Source organism: Astatotilapia calliptera, chromosome 23, assembly GCF_900246225.1.
Source record: "Astatotilapia calliptera chromosome 23, fAstCal1.2, whole genome shotgun sequence".
Lineage (NCBI taxonomy): Eukaryota > Metazoa > Chordata > Actinopteri > Cichliformes > Cichlidae > Astatotilapia > Astatotilapia calliptera.
This window is the reverse complement of record NC_039323.1, coordinates 12794400-12811412: the sequence shown is the minus strand read 5'-3', so window position 1 is coordinate 12811412 and position 17013 is coordinate 12794400. Positions and strand designations below refer to the sequence as shown.

At 42.5% G+C, this 17013-nt stretch overlaps 1 protein-coding gene across 3 annotated transcripts in view; it reads left to right on the top strand.

Annotated features, from left to right (window-relative positions):
- The window catches only part of lpp (LIM domain containing preferred translocation partner in lipoma), a 176495-nt gene extending 160253 nt beyond the window's left edge, over positions 1-16242 (top strand). For all 3 annotated transcript variants that reach the window (XM_026159643.1, XM_026159644.1, XM_026159645.1), the window contains 3 exons: positions 8363-8541; positions 11845-11965; positions 14960-16242. In XM_026159643.1, the coding sequence (XP_026015428.1) occupies positions 8363-8541; positions 11845-11965; positions 14960-15088 (429 nt within the window). In that variant the 3' untranslated portion in view covers positions 15089-16242. The remainder of the gene's footprint in view (positions 1-8362; positions 8542-11844; positions 11966-14959) is intronic.
- The last annotated feature ends 771 nt before the right edge of the window (positions 16243-17013 follow it).

Genomic DNA, 17013 nt, shown 5'->3' with positions numbered 1-17013 from the left:
GAGGGCCCCCACTGCCACCTTTTATTCTTTGAAGAAAGGCCTGAGCGAGGCATGAGCTGAGTGGTCGACCCTGTCCCTTCATGTTGGCTGTAGCTTGATGTTATCACGCAGCTAAAATAAGAAATCTGTGTGAACAAGTAAAGCCACGCAGCTGTGTGAACTAGCATGTATGAAAATTTAAATCCCATTGGACATGTGCTGTTTCATTAGTTTGCCTTGTTTTGAAGTGAAACCTGCACGGGCTGCTGGTGAGAAGGATCAAGGGGGGGCCGCTGCCGAGACCATCCAGCCGACCGGGTGTTTAAAAAGAAACAAAACAGGAAAGGAAGCTCTGGCGGGATGCCATCCCATTCCTGCACGTGCTGGTCATTTATAACCCGGTGTGAATTTATTACCCTGACAGACAGGCTGAGCAGAGCTGAGCACAGGAGACTCTGAGGAAACGAGGCCTTTCCAGGTCAGAGACACCGAAACCTCGGCCCGCTCGTCCTGACTGACTGGCGTGCACACAGATGAGTGTCACAAACGCTCCGTCTGTGAATTATGCAGCTGATACTTTCGAGGTCACTGATCCTCTGAGTTAGCAAACCATCGCTTTCCACTGTATGACATGCTCACTCACACCCACACACAAACAAACAAAAAAACATGCACACCTCAGTCATCTGCATCCAGGCAGCGGAGAAGATACGAGTGGGTGATTTACATAACGCGCTTAGAAATGACAGGATTCTGTAAAGGAGTCAAGTGTCGTTAATATATCTTCATACGCTCACAACTGAGGACCTAATGTTTAGAAACTACACAGATCGACGGAGTCAGGATGCCAGTCCTGCTCACTGGAAAGCAATGACGGCTTCAAAAGGGAATTTAGGTTGAATGTCGAGGGCTGAGGGTGAGATTGTGTCAGGGGGTCTCGGGTGAGAGGAGGCAGGGGTGCTGATCAATTGTTAACCTTCTCAGGATGAGGCACAGAGATGATCACAGTCACTGAACTCAAACAGCTGAAGGGAAACTTAATTTTAAACACAGACCTTTCCATCTCCGTGGCCTGAGCAGACCGCGTGTTAGGAGAGGGTGATGCTCCCACAGTCCCTCTGCAAAAACGTGGATTTAAATGAGCTCCCAGGCTCCCTCAACAACAACAGATTTCTGGCCTTTCTCCAAGCCGACCCCTCCGTGATTTGTTTTAAGAATATAAAAACACCTCGTATAAAACTCCACTCCCTTTGCTTTATGAAGTCACCCAGCGTAGCTCTGAAAACCTCGCCGTTACTGCTCATTTAACGCTCTTGCTTCCTTTTTTGTGATGAACAGAACCTTAGCAGGATCAGTGTCTGCGAACGCTAACACGGGGACGGGTTTGCCAAATCTCCAGTTTAAATATTCATTAAGAGAAGCTGATGCCAAGTCAGCTGTGAGGTAACTGCTTCTTCCTCGAGAAACTACTTCAAATAACAGCGTGCATACACAGATACCCACTACTGAGAGCTTTTTCAGCGTTGACCTTGGCAGTTGTAGTATGTGGAGTTGTAAGCAACCGCTGCGCTTAAGAGGAACTATTTGTTAATAAATGGATGTAAGGCGTCATCTCTTTTTCTCAGTCAGTTGTTTGATCTTGGAAAGAACATTGTGGATTTCTGATTTTCTCAGAGCAAAGCTCACAAACCAAAAGGTGTTGAGTTAGTCATGATGAAATTTCTTTTACGTTTCAGGGTTTTTTTGCCTAAAAATGACAAAAGTAGGGAATGGATTTCACAAATACTTCCCCTCTTTTCCCTTGTTTTGAACCGCCTAATAAAACTCTGGACTCTAATAACACATTTTAACTGGCTTAAAATTTAGATTTTACTCTCCTCATCGCACACATACCAGAGATGTCGTGGGATCTTCAGCTGCTATCTAGAGCTGCTTGGGGTTTGGTGTCTTTGCAGAGGACACTTGAGCATGTGGAGGAATCAGAAATCAAACTACCAGCATTGCAATTAGTGGACATCCTGCTCTACCATCTGAGCCTCGGATGCCTTTGCTGTCAGTGGAGGGAAGCTGAGTGCACTGGCTTCCTGAACCAATGAGGATTGCAGGTCACTGCACTCTGCCAAGAAGCTAATAAGCTGCTGGCTCTAGCTTCATGTGTAGAGGACCCTGGGAAAACCGCAGGGCTGTGAGGTGATTCTGACTGAGACACACTTTGGATAATATCATAAAAAATATGCAGCTGTATAACTCTGGTTTTTTTCTATATACCAAATCCCCCAATATCAGAATCAAATTGATTTACCTCTTTTTTTTAAATTTCATTTTCTTAATTTATCAGTTTGTCTATTTGTTTCTACTGTCCTTTAAAAAAATGGTTGAAGAAGATGAATCAGCAGGTCGTCAGCTTGCCCCAAACACGGACCCGGGTTCCCGGTCGCGAGATCCTTGTTTGTCGGATGAGCCAAACCAGATTTTTTTTCTTAGATTCCACGTTTGCTTCCTCCTGTACATTTGCATTATCGTTTTCCTGCTTTTGTCCCACCCACATCCCAACCTTGCACGAGGCTTTTGTAGCGTCAGGAAAAAAATTAGGGAATATAAAACTTTTATGGTCGGAAGATTCAGTCTAATCCTTTTTGAAGGTGCCCTGTTAGCAGCTTGTAGCTGTCTGTGTTCTAACAGTTGTTTTGGGAAATGTTTTTGGGACTGCAGGGATTTTTTGTTGGTTTTTTGGTAAAAACCAAGAGACCAGTGGGAAGAGTTATCAGCACCATATCAAGTTTATTTAATACATCTGTGGTGTGAAGAGCAGTGTTCCCTCTAATTTTTCATGTGTCTGAGTGAACACACAAACTCCCTGAGCAGTCCCTTGAACCACTGTGAGCAACAGCAGACGTGTGCACTGTGGTCGCACCAGCATCGAATCCATCCAAGTTACATGTTTTATTAAAATAATCAAATTACAGCATTTACATTTATGTTAGACTACTTTTAATTAACTGCTTTAGCCCACTTACAATGAAAATTTAAAAAAAAATCTTGTTCATGACCTGTGAAGCATGTTAACACTATTGGAAGTAAAAATAACTTGAACTCCAATTTTGAAAGCACAACTTTCTTTTTTTTTTTTTTTTTATATAAAGCTCTGTGGTCTGTGGTCTGGGAGAGAGTCTGTAACTCTCTGTCTGCAAAATACAGTAAATAATGACCAATGTTGGGCAATTAATTATATAGTTACTTCTTCAAAAAAGTAACTGAGTTATGCAAACAAGAAAGTTTTTTGCAGCTGTTTAACCTAAAAATGCAGCCAAGGCGTTTTTTAAATAAACATTTCAAACTATTTACAGAACAATCAGCTGTTCTGCATCAAATTTGATGCAACACAAATTGTTTGTGACACTCCAAAAAATCATTTCTGTCCACTATGAGATAAAGGAGAACAACAGCCTGATACCTGCAGGCCTGACAGCAGGAGATGTATCACTGCTGTAACACCTGTAATATTCAGCAGTCGCCTCATTGTTCTGACACACACAACAAAACTACACTACACACTAACTACACAAGATTTGCGCTAAATGTCTCAAATCTCTCACATCTCAAAACACCGCCGTCACTCCTAAAACTTGACCCCGTTTCTTAACAACTAGATGCCACGTTACCATATCATTTTTTGATTGGTCGCCATGGTACATTTTTCGACCAATAGGAAAGGGTTTTTTTGGTTTTTGAGTGTTTCGAGCCGTCTTTACTGTTTCTTCCTGCAGTAAATATAAACAACGATAGTATTCAGGAAGAAAACCAAACATAGCAGATATTTTTTTATCATAACTCTGGTTTTACGTGGCCTATCAACACAATTTAAAAACTGGTATAAAGTCCACACTTTTTCCGTCAATTGTTCCGTCTGTCCTGCTCACGTCTCCAATGGTTGTACACGTTGTCATTAACGTGGCTTCACTCCACATCAGCCACGCAACTTTGCTAGCTAAAACACCGGTATCAGCACATACGGATGCTGTCATAGCCTGTCAACGTTGTTAATTAGCTGCGTATATACGAATGTGAATCGCATTATTGGCTGGACTATGGGATAAGGTGGCATAATAATCGTCCATACGAGAGCAGCCAGTCACTTACTAACACTGCCAAACAGAATTGTATTTGTAGAAATTTGTAAAATGTATAAAGTATTAATTTAAATTTCAATTCAGGTTAGTTTTTTTTTTCTGTGCGCAACGCAGATTTTCTGTGCGCAGAGACCGTGCCAGCAGTGCGCAATTGCGCACGTACGCAGCTTAGAGGGAACATTGGTGAAGAGTAAGTGGAGCGTTGTGTTTTACCACAGAGTTGAGTCTGTAATGCACCCATGGTGCTCAGCTGTCAGTCTTTGAGTTTGTTCTCCATCCCAAAGTGTCAAATACTGGCACGCTGTCAAAGCTGGTATCATCTCACAGATACACATCAGGTGTCCTTTGATACTTGTGCTGTGACACAGTCGGCTGTGGCAGTGGTGACACAGGTCTCTCACTTCTAAATCACCATATGTGGAAGCTCAGAGAGGTCCCTTTAGATGCACTGGTTAAGTGTCACTTTTCAGCATGCAGGGTTAATGTTATGAGCAGTTGTAGTTGGACCCAAACAAGCATCTATTGCAAAGCCTAGCATAAACTTGGAAAGCCAACGAAAGCAAACTTCCAACCTCACCCCTTCAACTTCATTTTGAAGTTGGAGGGGTCTCTTGGCTCCTTTTGCTCATGTGTGAAAGAACTGAAGTCAAAGGTAACTTGGTGATATCTAGGATGATGTCAGCACCTAGCAAAACTGCAGTATTTAACATGAGATTTAACAGCATTGCAGTCCGTGCAGTCTAAATTAACATCATTTCCCCAAACCTCTGCCTCTGTTCTTGTGGTTTGCAGTGTTATGTTAGGCTGAATTGTGTTGGGAAATTTCCTTTTTTTTTTTTTTACATTCTTATTTTTTTTTCCATTCTACTTGACACAGGAGAAAATTCTTGTATACGTAAGTAACTGTTTCTAACAAAAGGCTTTCTTCTTTTCCCGCTTGATTGACTCATCTTAAGCAATAAAAGGGAGAGAAGCTGCTTGTCAAGGTTCATTAAGTCAGTGGACACCTTCCCTCGGGAGTTAGGAGGGTCAGTGATTTGACTCATAGTTCAACAACAAGTCATTAGCTCTCATTCAGTCCATGAAGAGCGCTCAGATGCATGTTTCCTACAAGCTCTTGTTAGGTATCAGAGAGCTACCTTCAACAGAGTGCAGCGATGTCACACGGCGTGGCCGGGCGCCGACCGGCACATTCTGTGACACACATGCACACGGAATCAGATCATCTGTAAATTTGGCCCGCTCTGAGTTCAGCGTGCCAGGTCATAAATGGCGTGTAGCCTCACTGATCTCCAGCCTACCTCCTGTCAGCCCAAGTTGCGAAAGAGAGAGAAAGGAGAGGTGTAAAAATCTGTGTTGCTACGGTTGCAGAGACGATGAACACCTTCAGCTCAACAGTATGCCACATCACATTTCCAGCTGTTTAGCGTTTCATGTGCAAACACAGAAAACACGTCTTTGTTCCCGCATTCTTTTACCTTTAGCTGCTCTTTGCACTTAAACACAGAGACACATTAGTGTTCGCTGGATTCTGAGGAGAGAAGAGCCATGGAAGTTTTCAAGTTTTCAGTCTCGCTTACATTACAGAAATTAAATGGGGTTTTTTTTAGCTTTTTTATTTTCTCGTCAGTATTTTTACAAGTGCAGGCTAATTGATTAATTATCATCAAACCCTCCAGTATTTCTGAAAACTGAGCTGATTGTCACTTGATCCAGTAAAGCTGCAAATTACAAGTGGACTTGAAGCGGAAATTAGTGAAACATTTTCACTAGACAAAAGACTTAATATTAGAGTCCCAGACTTCATTGTGTGTATTTTTTTCTGGTGTGAGCATCTCTTTCTGTCACCCAACTCTCATGTTCAGAGCGGATCACATGGGACCGCTTGACTCAGTTACGTGCTTTGTTCGCCATCGCAGTTCTCATCCTAACAGACAGCTGTGTCGAACGCCGTTTTGTTAGGCCGTTCCCAAACGGTGAGAAGCTGAGCCGGACTGTGCGAGCTCTCATTTGGTGTTGCCGGAGCACTTTATAGCAAAAGTAAAATGGCTTAAAATGAAAGAAAAATGGGGGTCGCGATTGACTTTAACACACTCTACTCAAACCTCGGTTCAGCAAGAGGCTGTCTGACCTAAATTTACTTTACCTCATCTGCCTAGACATTTGTTTAGCCTTCTGGGCAAACACTTAGAGAAATGTTTGAGGGAGAGAGGAGGAAAAAAAGAATACATATGCTTGAATACATCACATTTAGTCAAGGGAAAAGTAAAACCCGGACATCTGCAGACATATACAGCCCTCTAGTGGCAAACTACAAGGGACCTGAATGTCTGACAGGGAGGGCATGAAGTGATTTATGCAGAATTTCCTAAACCATCTGTGGAAGTCGTGCCCAACCGCAGACCATGAACATTCTCTGTGTTGACATCAGACCCGGTTTTCTGTAACAGACCTTAATAAACGTTACTTAATCCCAAATAACAGGAGTCACGAGTGAATGGGAAAAACAACAGCGGCTGAGCAGAATAAATGAATTGAGGTCATAGAATCTTACCATCAGAGAGAAATTTTGTCTTTTGAGTACTGTACTCATTACAATGGCCCGGAGGAACTGTGTGCTGTGAAATCATATGCTCTAGTTAAGCTAAACAAGGGCAAGGTATTCCCACATGAAGGGCAGATGAGAATAAGTAAGTAGAAATGCAGGCAGATGAGTAAGAGTTGAAGATGGTTTAGTGCTGTTTGGCCCTGGTATCTCACTCAGATTCTCAGGTTGCAAATATATTCTCCCCCCTCTCTCGATCTCTACCTCTACCTCTCTCTGTCTGTGTGCGTGTGCGAGGCAAACCTCAAGGGCTCAGTGCAGCGAGCTCATTAAAGGCTTTATTCCACTTCCAGGATCGAGCGGGACTGCAATATGGACATTGTTTATACACAAACGTTGCCCTGGGAATAATGTTTATTTCTATTACCATCTTGGAGGGGTGTGGGTGTGGGGAGGGGGGGTACTGAGCATGTCTGCACTCATTGCTTTTCATGAAATAATGCCTCTCCAGGAGTGCCTTGAAGAAACGGCCATTTTTCAAACCACATTTCTCCAGCCTGCAGTCAAGCGTCAGCTGCCCTCCTCTCTTGCCCTCTCGCCCTCCGGTGGCACGCGATCGTGTTACGAGAGCCGTGTCAGGAGCAGTTTAACCGTGCACGTGAACTAATGAGCCTCATTCTGTAAAAGGCTTCTTCATTCATTTGCATACAGACTGAACGTCGGTGCATGTGCTGCACAGCCGGACGGGGGGGGGGGGTTTCGAGTTTACCTCGGCCGAGCGGTCACAGAAGTGTCATTTTAAGCGGCAGAGCCCGGCGGGGCGACTGGGAGGCAGCCGATGACGCAGCGCAGTGTTGCTACACACCCCGAGCTGTGTTTGGAAACACTGAGGCAGCTTGCTACTACAGTGGGAGCCAATGGGAACAGCTGAACCGTGCACTCTTTAGCCCAGTCAAGCGCAAAACAGGGGGGAGGAGGAGAGGGAGGCGGCGAACAGAGAGACAACAGAGATCCAGGAAATGCCTGAGCGAGGAGCAGTGACGGCGGGGCCCATCAAGTCGCACGCAGCCGCATCGGGCCGCACATTGATCACTCTCACATGATATATCCATCCCCCTGTAATTGCATTGCTGTTTAGAGAGGCAGTCGTTATTTATGAAATATTGAAATAACAAATGGTGTCTCCCGGCAGATATTAAGAAGAGAGATGCCACAGATAAGTCAGAGGCAGGCAGCGGCCACGTCTCCCCGCGGGCCGCTTGCCCAGTCGCCTGGCTGCAGAAATCCTGCAGTCATCACAAAGTGGAAATATTTACTGCTCGCACTCTTGCATACGGGAGGATGGAGTGTGGGTGAGGGCAGCTGAAAAATGACTGTGTTTGTGTTTCGAGAGGAGTGCTAATCAGATTCCTTCAGCTTCGGAGGCATTTGAGGACAGCCGAGCTAAAGGTCCCTAGTGTGGATTTATAAGTTGCACAAGCACAAATGGGCACAGAGCCACCAGAAGTGCAACACTGGCGACAGGAAGTTTCTAATCACAGCCTACAAAAACTGGGAGAAAATGCAGGGTTTTCACATTTTCCATGCTGGTGAAATTTCGTAGCCAACTTGTTAACAAGGCCCACTGTAAATGAATCCTCTAAATCACTTCGGTCATCATCAGGTTTGTTGTGTAACCGTGTGGGTGTCTGTGTGTTTGTGTCTACAGAACACCCTTGAGACCTGCACCATCTGCAGTAAGCCCATTATGGAGCGCATCCTGCGAGCTACTGGGAAAGCCTACCACCCTCACTGCTTCACCTGCGTGGTGTGTCACCGCAGCCTGGACGGCATCCCTTTCACTGTGGACGCTTCCAACCACATCCACTGCATCGAGGATTTCCACAAGTATGTAAACAAGTCCCTTTTAGATTTGAAGCGTCACTCATCGCTATATTTGACGTGTACACACGAGGGAAGTTTGCTTTCACTTGTCATACTGTAACGCAGATAAGAGGTCGCACAAAGCTGGTTATAAGTTAACCCAGGGTTTTTCCTGTATGTGGCGTTAGCAGCAGCTGACCAATTACAATTATTCATAAGTGTAATGGGAGCAGAGTGGCTGATATTACAAGGGAAGATGAATGGGAAACGTATTAAGAGGTTAAGCATATAATACAGGCTGAAAGCAGCACAGCTGCTGCAGACAAAGCAGCAGACTGTGAGTTTGTGTGAAAGGAAAAACGCTGTAGAATAATATAGCATTAAACGCGTGTGCTTTAATCGCTTTGGTCAGGACAACTTTAAAAGATCTGCTATATTAATAAAGTCTGAGTTGTTGTTGTTGTTGTTAGCCAGCAAGGCTAAATGCAGTGTCTACGGCGGATCTATGAATATCATTCGGACACAATAGAATCTGATGGATTATACTGTACTTGAGTATGTCATTAAATGAATGTTTTTTATATTTGTTCCTTCAGCTACGGCCTCCATGGTGTTGGAAACCGTTTCCAGCCAACAGAGACTAAAGCTCCATCTAAGAATCTATATTTCTCACTGATCCTCATCCAGCAATTTTGTGCGTGTTGACCTTTAATCTGGAACATAACCTGCTCCGGTTCACAGCATACAGTAGGTTACCATGGTGATTATACCTCTGAAAGAAGTGAACCACCTTCATAGTACAGGAAAGCCAGGATTAACCTTAAAGGTACCTGGATTAGACAATAGCTTCTGGACAGAAACATGAATCCACTGCAAATGTGCCGTAAACCTTCGTTCCCTCTAACGGCCAACAGGGGGCAACTCCTCTGGATGTAAAACAAAGTACGACTGTATAGACGATTGTGAGAAAATGACCCTTCGTCTCGCTTGATTTTTACCTCGGTGAACTTTTTTCCTAATTTTCCAAGTTTAATGTCTTCTTTAAAAAAGCATTATTTATATTTTTGTAAGTTACTTTCCTATTCTGAGTAAAAAATATATTAGAGCTCTGTGTATTTTAGGACCCGGCTATTTTATGCTCATTGATAATGCGGTGCCCTTTGCTACTGGGTCACTTTCATCCACCATCCTACATTTACCAGTGGGTGATGTAATCCTGGCTACATCCGTCTGCTGTACATGTACGTCAGGAGCTGGTACCAGGTTATCGTGGCCAACAAGGCAACTTAAATGTTTAATGCCAGGGGATGTAATAATCTGTGTCAGGTCAGCACTGACCTTTTGTACAGTCACGGTACAGTTCTTGCTTAAGAGGAGGAGTCATGGATTAGAAGCACTTGTGCTATTTACGGAAGCCAAGCGAGGGGCAGCCAATCAGACGAAAGTGGGCAAGAACTTAAAAATATGTTGTTGGGGTTTTTTTTTTAACATACGATGCACTGAGGGCTCCATCAGCATTTAACAAACAGAATCAATGTAGAAATGGATACTGATGTTGCTCTCTACCTGCTTGGTGTCCCCGTAAAGATTTCATGAAGTGATAATATATCAGTGTTGTGTTAACAGCTTGTTTAGCAACATACAACACAAGACATGCTGTTTTAAAATCCTTTACTAACTTTTGTAAATTCATGCATTTTTAAAGCTCCTCGTCAGAACGTTAGGGCTTCCTTTTTGGGAAACATTGCAAACAGTTTCACAAATCTAGTGAACTGGATATGTAGACATGAATTTAGTAGTACATTCCTGTCATTGCGTCACCCTCCACTCATTGCATAACTGCTAGCTTCCCAGAAATGTTCCTTCTTTACTCGGTGACCAGAAGGGAAACAGAAGTAAAACGCTGGCTCTTGGCATGAGTGTGCAGCTCTCGGTTTGGGAAGCCCAACGCAAGGCCCGTGTTTAATTTCACGTGACAAGCGTGGCCTCCACAGCGTGGCCCTTTGTGTCGAGGAATAGCCACGACGAGAATCTTTCTTTTTTCTTTTCTTTTTTGGGCCGTGGTTCCCCAAAGCCACCTAACCTCTTTACTTCCCGATTTACAGACAATGGGTGCACGTGTAGAACAGAAGAACTTTCGGTCATGTGACAGGACCTAGAATCTCACTGCACTTTTCATATCCTCATCAGTTCTATTGTTAGACAGACCTTCTTCCGCTAAAGGCATTTGCAAGTTCAAAGGTTTGTTCTGTAAAACTCACTGAGAGTGTCCGATAAGATTTCTCAGAATGCCCCCTCTATATTTAGTAAATGTAGTTTTCTAGATTTTGTCTACTCTTCATGTTTGAGTGATGAAATAGTTAACCTTCGAGTGACTTCAAATGTGGCAACATTTACGGGCATCAGCCCTAGTGTATATTTTTATGTTCACAGTTAAACCTTTCATAGTTTTTACAGAAATTGTGCCATTGGTATGATAAGTATGATAATGAAAGCTGTGTTTGGATTATAAATCTCAAAATATTTGAGTGTTTATGCACAAAATATTTGAAATATGACACACCCACAAACCAGATGAGTTGAGACTTGGTTTGAAACAGAAGGATGGATGTAATAAAGGATGAAGTTTATCTAAATAAATAGAACTTTACGGTATTTTTTATTTCAGTTTTGTATTAAAATGGTTGAAAACCTCAGTTAATGTCATGAGAACGTTTTAGAATATCTTCCGTAAATATTGAAACAGGTTCAACAGTCTATGTGAAGAGCACCACAAAGATCACAACGATCGCAATGATTTAGCCTTTTGGTCGCTTTTTCCTCATTTCTTTGCCTCCCTAAACCGTGACTCGCACATGGAAGCACAAGGCCTGATGGCTGCACCGAAAGCCTGTAAACATTTGCCGATGTGCCCGGCTGTCAGATGATAATCACGGGTTCTTAGATTGAGGGGCTGCACAACGTGAAGTTTGGCGAATACTGGGAGAGCCGACGGTCAAGAAATCATTCGTTTATTTATTAAATCAAGAAAAATGTCAAAGCTTTTCTTAGTTTTAGCCTCTCAGAATGATTTGCTGCTTTTTCTCTGGGATTTCGTGTCACACAAAAGCAATTTAAACTTGAGTTTAGAGATGTCCTTGTTGTACACGTACAGACAGAATGATTAATAGATTAATTCGCTAATGAAAAGAGCCATTAGTTGCACCTCTGCTTGAACCGTGCAGTGAAACTCTGTAAGCTTTGTGCTAATGGCAAACAGTCAGTAAAGGTCACAATGTTGCAGATTGTTCTGAGCTTATTTCTGTTGTTCTTGGTTGTTTTTCACAGGAAGTTTGCTCCTCGCTGCTGTGTGTGCTCTGAGCCTATAATGCCGGCACCGGGCCAGGAGGAGACCGTTCGTATTGTGGCCCTGGACCGTGACTTCCATGTGCAGTGCTACCGCTGTGAGGTACGAGCTCTGTGTGTTTACCAATCCCGTGTGTGTGTGTGTGTGTGTGTGTGTGTGTGTGTGTGTGTGTGTGTGTGTCCTCTATAATTAGCAGTGATGGTTCTGAATAATGTTGCACGGCTCCAGGTGACAGTCATTACTGCATAAAGGTATAAGGCATAACGTACACACCGATCCCCCGAGTCACCTTTTCAGCGAGACGAGTGAATCATCCTTCTCTTACCTGCCTCGAAATAGCTTCCCGTCTCTCCTCTGCAAAGTTCACGGACTTACATAGAAACCAATCTGTCAGGCGCTGCTCGCCTGCTTGATAAGCGGCGCTGAGACGTTACGTGCCCGGCTAAAAGAGAAGTAACGTGTCACATTGTCAAAGAGCTGCACCAGCGTGAGCACATAGAGCGTTTGCCAGACATAAAGGTCAAAGCAAAGCAGAGCAGATTAGTTCAGCTGAAGGGGCTCAACAAGAGAAGAATTTTGTCACCAGGGAGCAATGAGTAGATGGAGTTCTGAGTGTGTGTGTGTGTGTGTGTGTCTGTGTGTGTGTGTCGGGGAGAGAAAGGAAGGTTGGGTGTAAGCCAGTGTCACAGACAATGGAAAAATAATGCCATAGCATTGTGTGTATCTGTACATTCTGTTTGTTTCTTGGCATGTAAAGAGCGCACACCTCACCACATCTTACCACAACACACAGAAACCAGCTGAAGGCTGCAGTCAGACAACAGAGCTGCACACTAACAGAGCAACATTTGGCATCCCCGGGTTCACGCCGCACGCTTACGGCCCGACTTGGATCGTAGGGAGTCCCTTTTGCATGTCGTGCACGGAATTTGAATGTTTATTCCCACCGAGCATTTAGCATACTTCACAAAATCCTGACACAAAAGCTTGCATGTTGTCCTCCTCGACAGTTTAGTTCTGTGAGCTCAACCAATAGGAGGGCAGTTGCTCAGCTGTGTACACCTGTAAACACGAGCGGAACAGAAGAGGAGTGAAGCTGGTGGTGCAACTCAGGACGAGCTGTGAAATGGCGCTGACAGATCGGTATCGCGCACACTGCTCCAGTTGCCATCGTCAGTTTACATTCTTTTCCTGGATGTCGGCGGTGCCTTCTGCTCAGTGACATCACGCGCATCGTGAAAGAGGTCAAGCGTGAATGACCGAGAAGCAATGTGTAGTTTGTCATGTCTCCAAGTCACAAAAAGGCACAGTTTCACGACTTTATGATTGCCTGATGTGACACAGGGACACACATCATGTGAGTCTGACAACACTGTGTGATAACCGCTGTAACAGAATGTAAAACGATGGTTAATTAAACCGAATAACTGAAAATGAATAGCAAAAATGAGATAATAATGTTGTGTACTAATTATTAGCTATGATATAACTTGTGTTTCAATCATAAATGCGTGCCATAAAAATTAGTTTATAATTAGACGTGTTATGTATTCCTTTTTTTAACTAGAGCATCATTTTTACAGTAGGCAAATAATGTTCACAGATGAAAAAAGAACTATAGATTAAAACTGAATAACAATAATTGTACCAATTATTAAGAGTGGTGTTACCTAATGTTGTAGCATAACAGGAATCTTCAACAGGCGATTTTCAAGTAAGCCTCACAGAGCAGAGCGAGCAGTAAGAACACAAACACAGTCATCTCTCAGGTATTTGTGAGCTTCATGATTAAGAGTGCGTCTGCTCCCAGACTGGATCAATCAGAGCGGAGCTCAGCAGTAACTCGGTGTTACTTTGCTTTGAAAAGGGCCAAACAAGAGCTTAGGCATATTGAAAAAGAACACGCGGAGTCTACAAAATCTCCAAGAATTAACAAGATGTGATACATGAATCAGCCAAGTGCTTCAAAAAGGAAACGATAATCAAAGAATCAACCACAAAAGTCTCTGTCAGGCTGCGCTGCTTTGAGCTAAAAAGGCTAACGCGCTCACAGTGACAAAGCAAACAGGCTTACCATTTTTTTCTGTCTCATTGCTAACTACCACTTCATAAGAATATATATGTCAATATGACATAAACTAAAGGCGCTAGAGTGGAATGTTTTCCTGTTTGATTCGTTTGAGGCGTTAAACTGCATGCTCAATAATCCTGGTAAGGAATTCTCAGAAAGTTGATTTTCTTCATCTGGATGCAACATTTCATCACTCATCAAAGTGACTTCTTCAGCCTTGTAAACATATTACCTTTCTTCAGAATCAGAATCAGAAACTTTATTGTCATTGTCATGAGAACAACGAAATTAAGAATGGTCCCCGATCATTGCATCATCCCTAGCAATATCAAAATATAAATAAAACAATAAAATTCAATAAATAAAATAGATAGAATACTTAAAATACTAATAAGATATAACAGTAAAACATTCACATACATTCCCACACACATGCTTCAGACCGTGCATAGATTAACACAAGAGTGGCGTGATGGACATTTTTTTGTGGATAAAAAATAAAAATATTTTCTCCACTCAAATCATTCTCACTGTAAGTAAAAACACAAGAGCACACTTTGCATTAATACCCGTGACAAAGAAAGGAGCCGGAACACAGAGAAATAGACAAATATCTGATGCTTCCACTCCTGAAAGAGACGAGCTGGAATACATTTATATTAGAATCTGTAAAAGAGGACACACATTTTGCAATCATACTTAGAAAAATTGTTCTGCTTGAAACACTTTTACAAGGGGGGAAAAAAAGTCTGAATTTAAATCCTTGAAAGATTGGGAGTTAAGCCCAACTGTGTCTGAGTACTAACCAGTTGTTTCCATTCAGACTCACCAACTGGCAGAGAACCGTAGCACAGGCTTTTCTGCAGAGAAGCTCCCGTAACGTGACACTGGCTGAGCTTTTAAATAGCAGTACATGTGTCGTTTAGAGCCTGAGTGCAGAGAGGAGGGTGAATGTGTCTGACCGGTGAGCGTGGATAATGACCCCGTTTGTGTTTGTGGACTAACGGACTATCTGTGTCCTGCAGGACTGCGGCTCCCTACTCTCGGAGGGGGATAACCAGGGCTGCTACCCGCTGGATGGACACGTGCTCTGCAAAAACTGTAACACCAGCCGCATCCAGGCCCTCACCGCCAAGGCCACCACTGACCTCTAAACAGCTAAACTGTGATAACCCGGCCCTCGCTCGCTCTTTTGGTTTCTTGCAAACATCCACAAAAGCCTGCATTCCTCATTTACATATATATGGCTCTATATAAATGTTCACCTTAAGTAACAAAACATACTGTGGCATCACATTCACACGCTCACATATAATTATTTACTCTGTACGATCACTGCAGAAGAGTTTTTCTTATTTAAAGTTTTCTTCCTGTAGCTTGACATAAAGAGAGGAAGACATGGGAAGCAACTGCTCTTCCTCAGTCTGAAGGTTTAAAAAAAAGGATCTCTAAAGCTCACTGAAAGAGGGTTTAGTTATAATTATATTATATTGCATTATTTTATTGTAAAAATGCTAAGCTAGCTGGTTCATCATTTAACTCTAAGCCATAGAGCTTTTACGCATTTCCTACAATTTTTGCACTGCTACTTTAAATCTAAATCCGTCTACAATATACATCACCACCCCTGTTATCCTCCTGTTATCGTATTTATCACCAGCACATATCTTTTAGCTAGGTTGCACGTGCATGCACGGGCCCATAATGTTCCTCTCCGACTTCTTTTTCTGATCTAAAACACGAGCAGGACGTGCAAAATGTTTAATATGTTTACTGTGCAGGTGAAGTTGTGGATGGATGTCAGTGTGCGCGTGTGTGACTGTAGCTTTAGCAGTATTTTTAGGAAAAACGTGTTTGTTTTTCTGCAGGACAAATCAGAGTACAGTACACAAAATGGGATGAAATTACCCAACGAAGGCTTTCAAAACAGCTCTGCATAACTCCAAAAAGCGAATCTAAACTGCCATGTTTGTATGTATTTCCACGTTATTTAGAGTAAACTGCTCTGTACTGCAGGAATGATAAACAGTTATTTCTGCTGTTGAGAACAAAAAAACCACACCTCCTTTTTAGCACAATATTTTCCTTTCAGCTGGATATTCTTTCATGCATATGGTTGATTATTTTCCATTTTGGCCTGAGCAGCACAATCATATAAACACAACCTTTGTGTTGAGTTTAATTCTTGTTTTTGTTTTTTTTCAGCGTATAATTGTGTAACTTGCCCCTTTTTAACGACCATAGACAAAAGCAGTGATTGTTCTTTAAGCAGTCTCACAGAAATAAAGAATATTCCATGCCTATGCAATTTTTAATGTTAATTGCATCGACACTTTATGAGAAATTTTATGATTTAAGGAAATATTTTACATGTACAGATGTGATCATAAGTGTCCTTATTGTAACCCTGTAATCAAACTGTGTGTCTCTGTGCGTCTCTGTGCTTTATGTCAGTGCTGATTGTTTCATTAACGCTCATCTTTTATATTTGCTGTTTGTTTCAAAGTTGATGGACAAAGAAGGGGCCGTGAGAGTTTCCCAAAAATAACTGATTATGTTATTTGCTCGATCCAAGAGCGATGGACCAGAAGCTTTAGAGCTTAATCTGAGGGTTCATTCCGATGTTACAGCAGTACTAGGTGAGTTTAACGTACCTTGTGGAGTATGACTTTACTGTTTATCGCAAAAAACGACAATCAAAACACAATAAAGACGTCAGGCAAAGAAAACGGCTTCAAAAAAAGACCACAAAGAAGCACACAGTGTCTACACCGAGATACAGAGTGACACAAAACAACTGCAAAGACAAAGAAGACCACAGAGAGGCACACAATGATGGCACAGATATGCAAACATTCCAGCAAAATTATATAAGACAAGTATAAAGACTGTAAAGAGGAAAACAAAATGGCTTGGCTCCAGAGAAATTGAAAGTAAAAATTGTAAGTAACTACAAAGAAACTACATAAACCCTAAAAAAAATAGAAATGGTGAAAAAATGCCTTAAAAAAGACCAAGAGATAAACAAAAATTAAAAATGAAAAGAAAACTGTTTCCCCACCCAACCAAAAAACTGCAA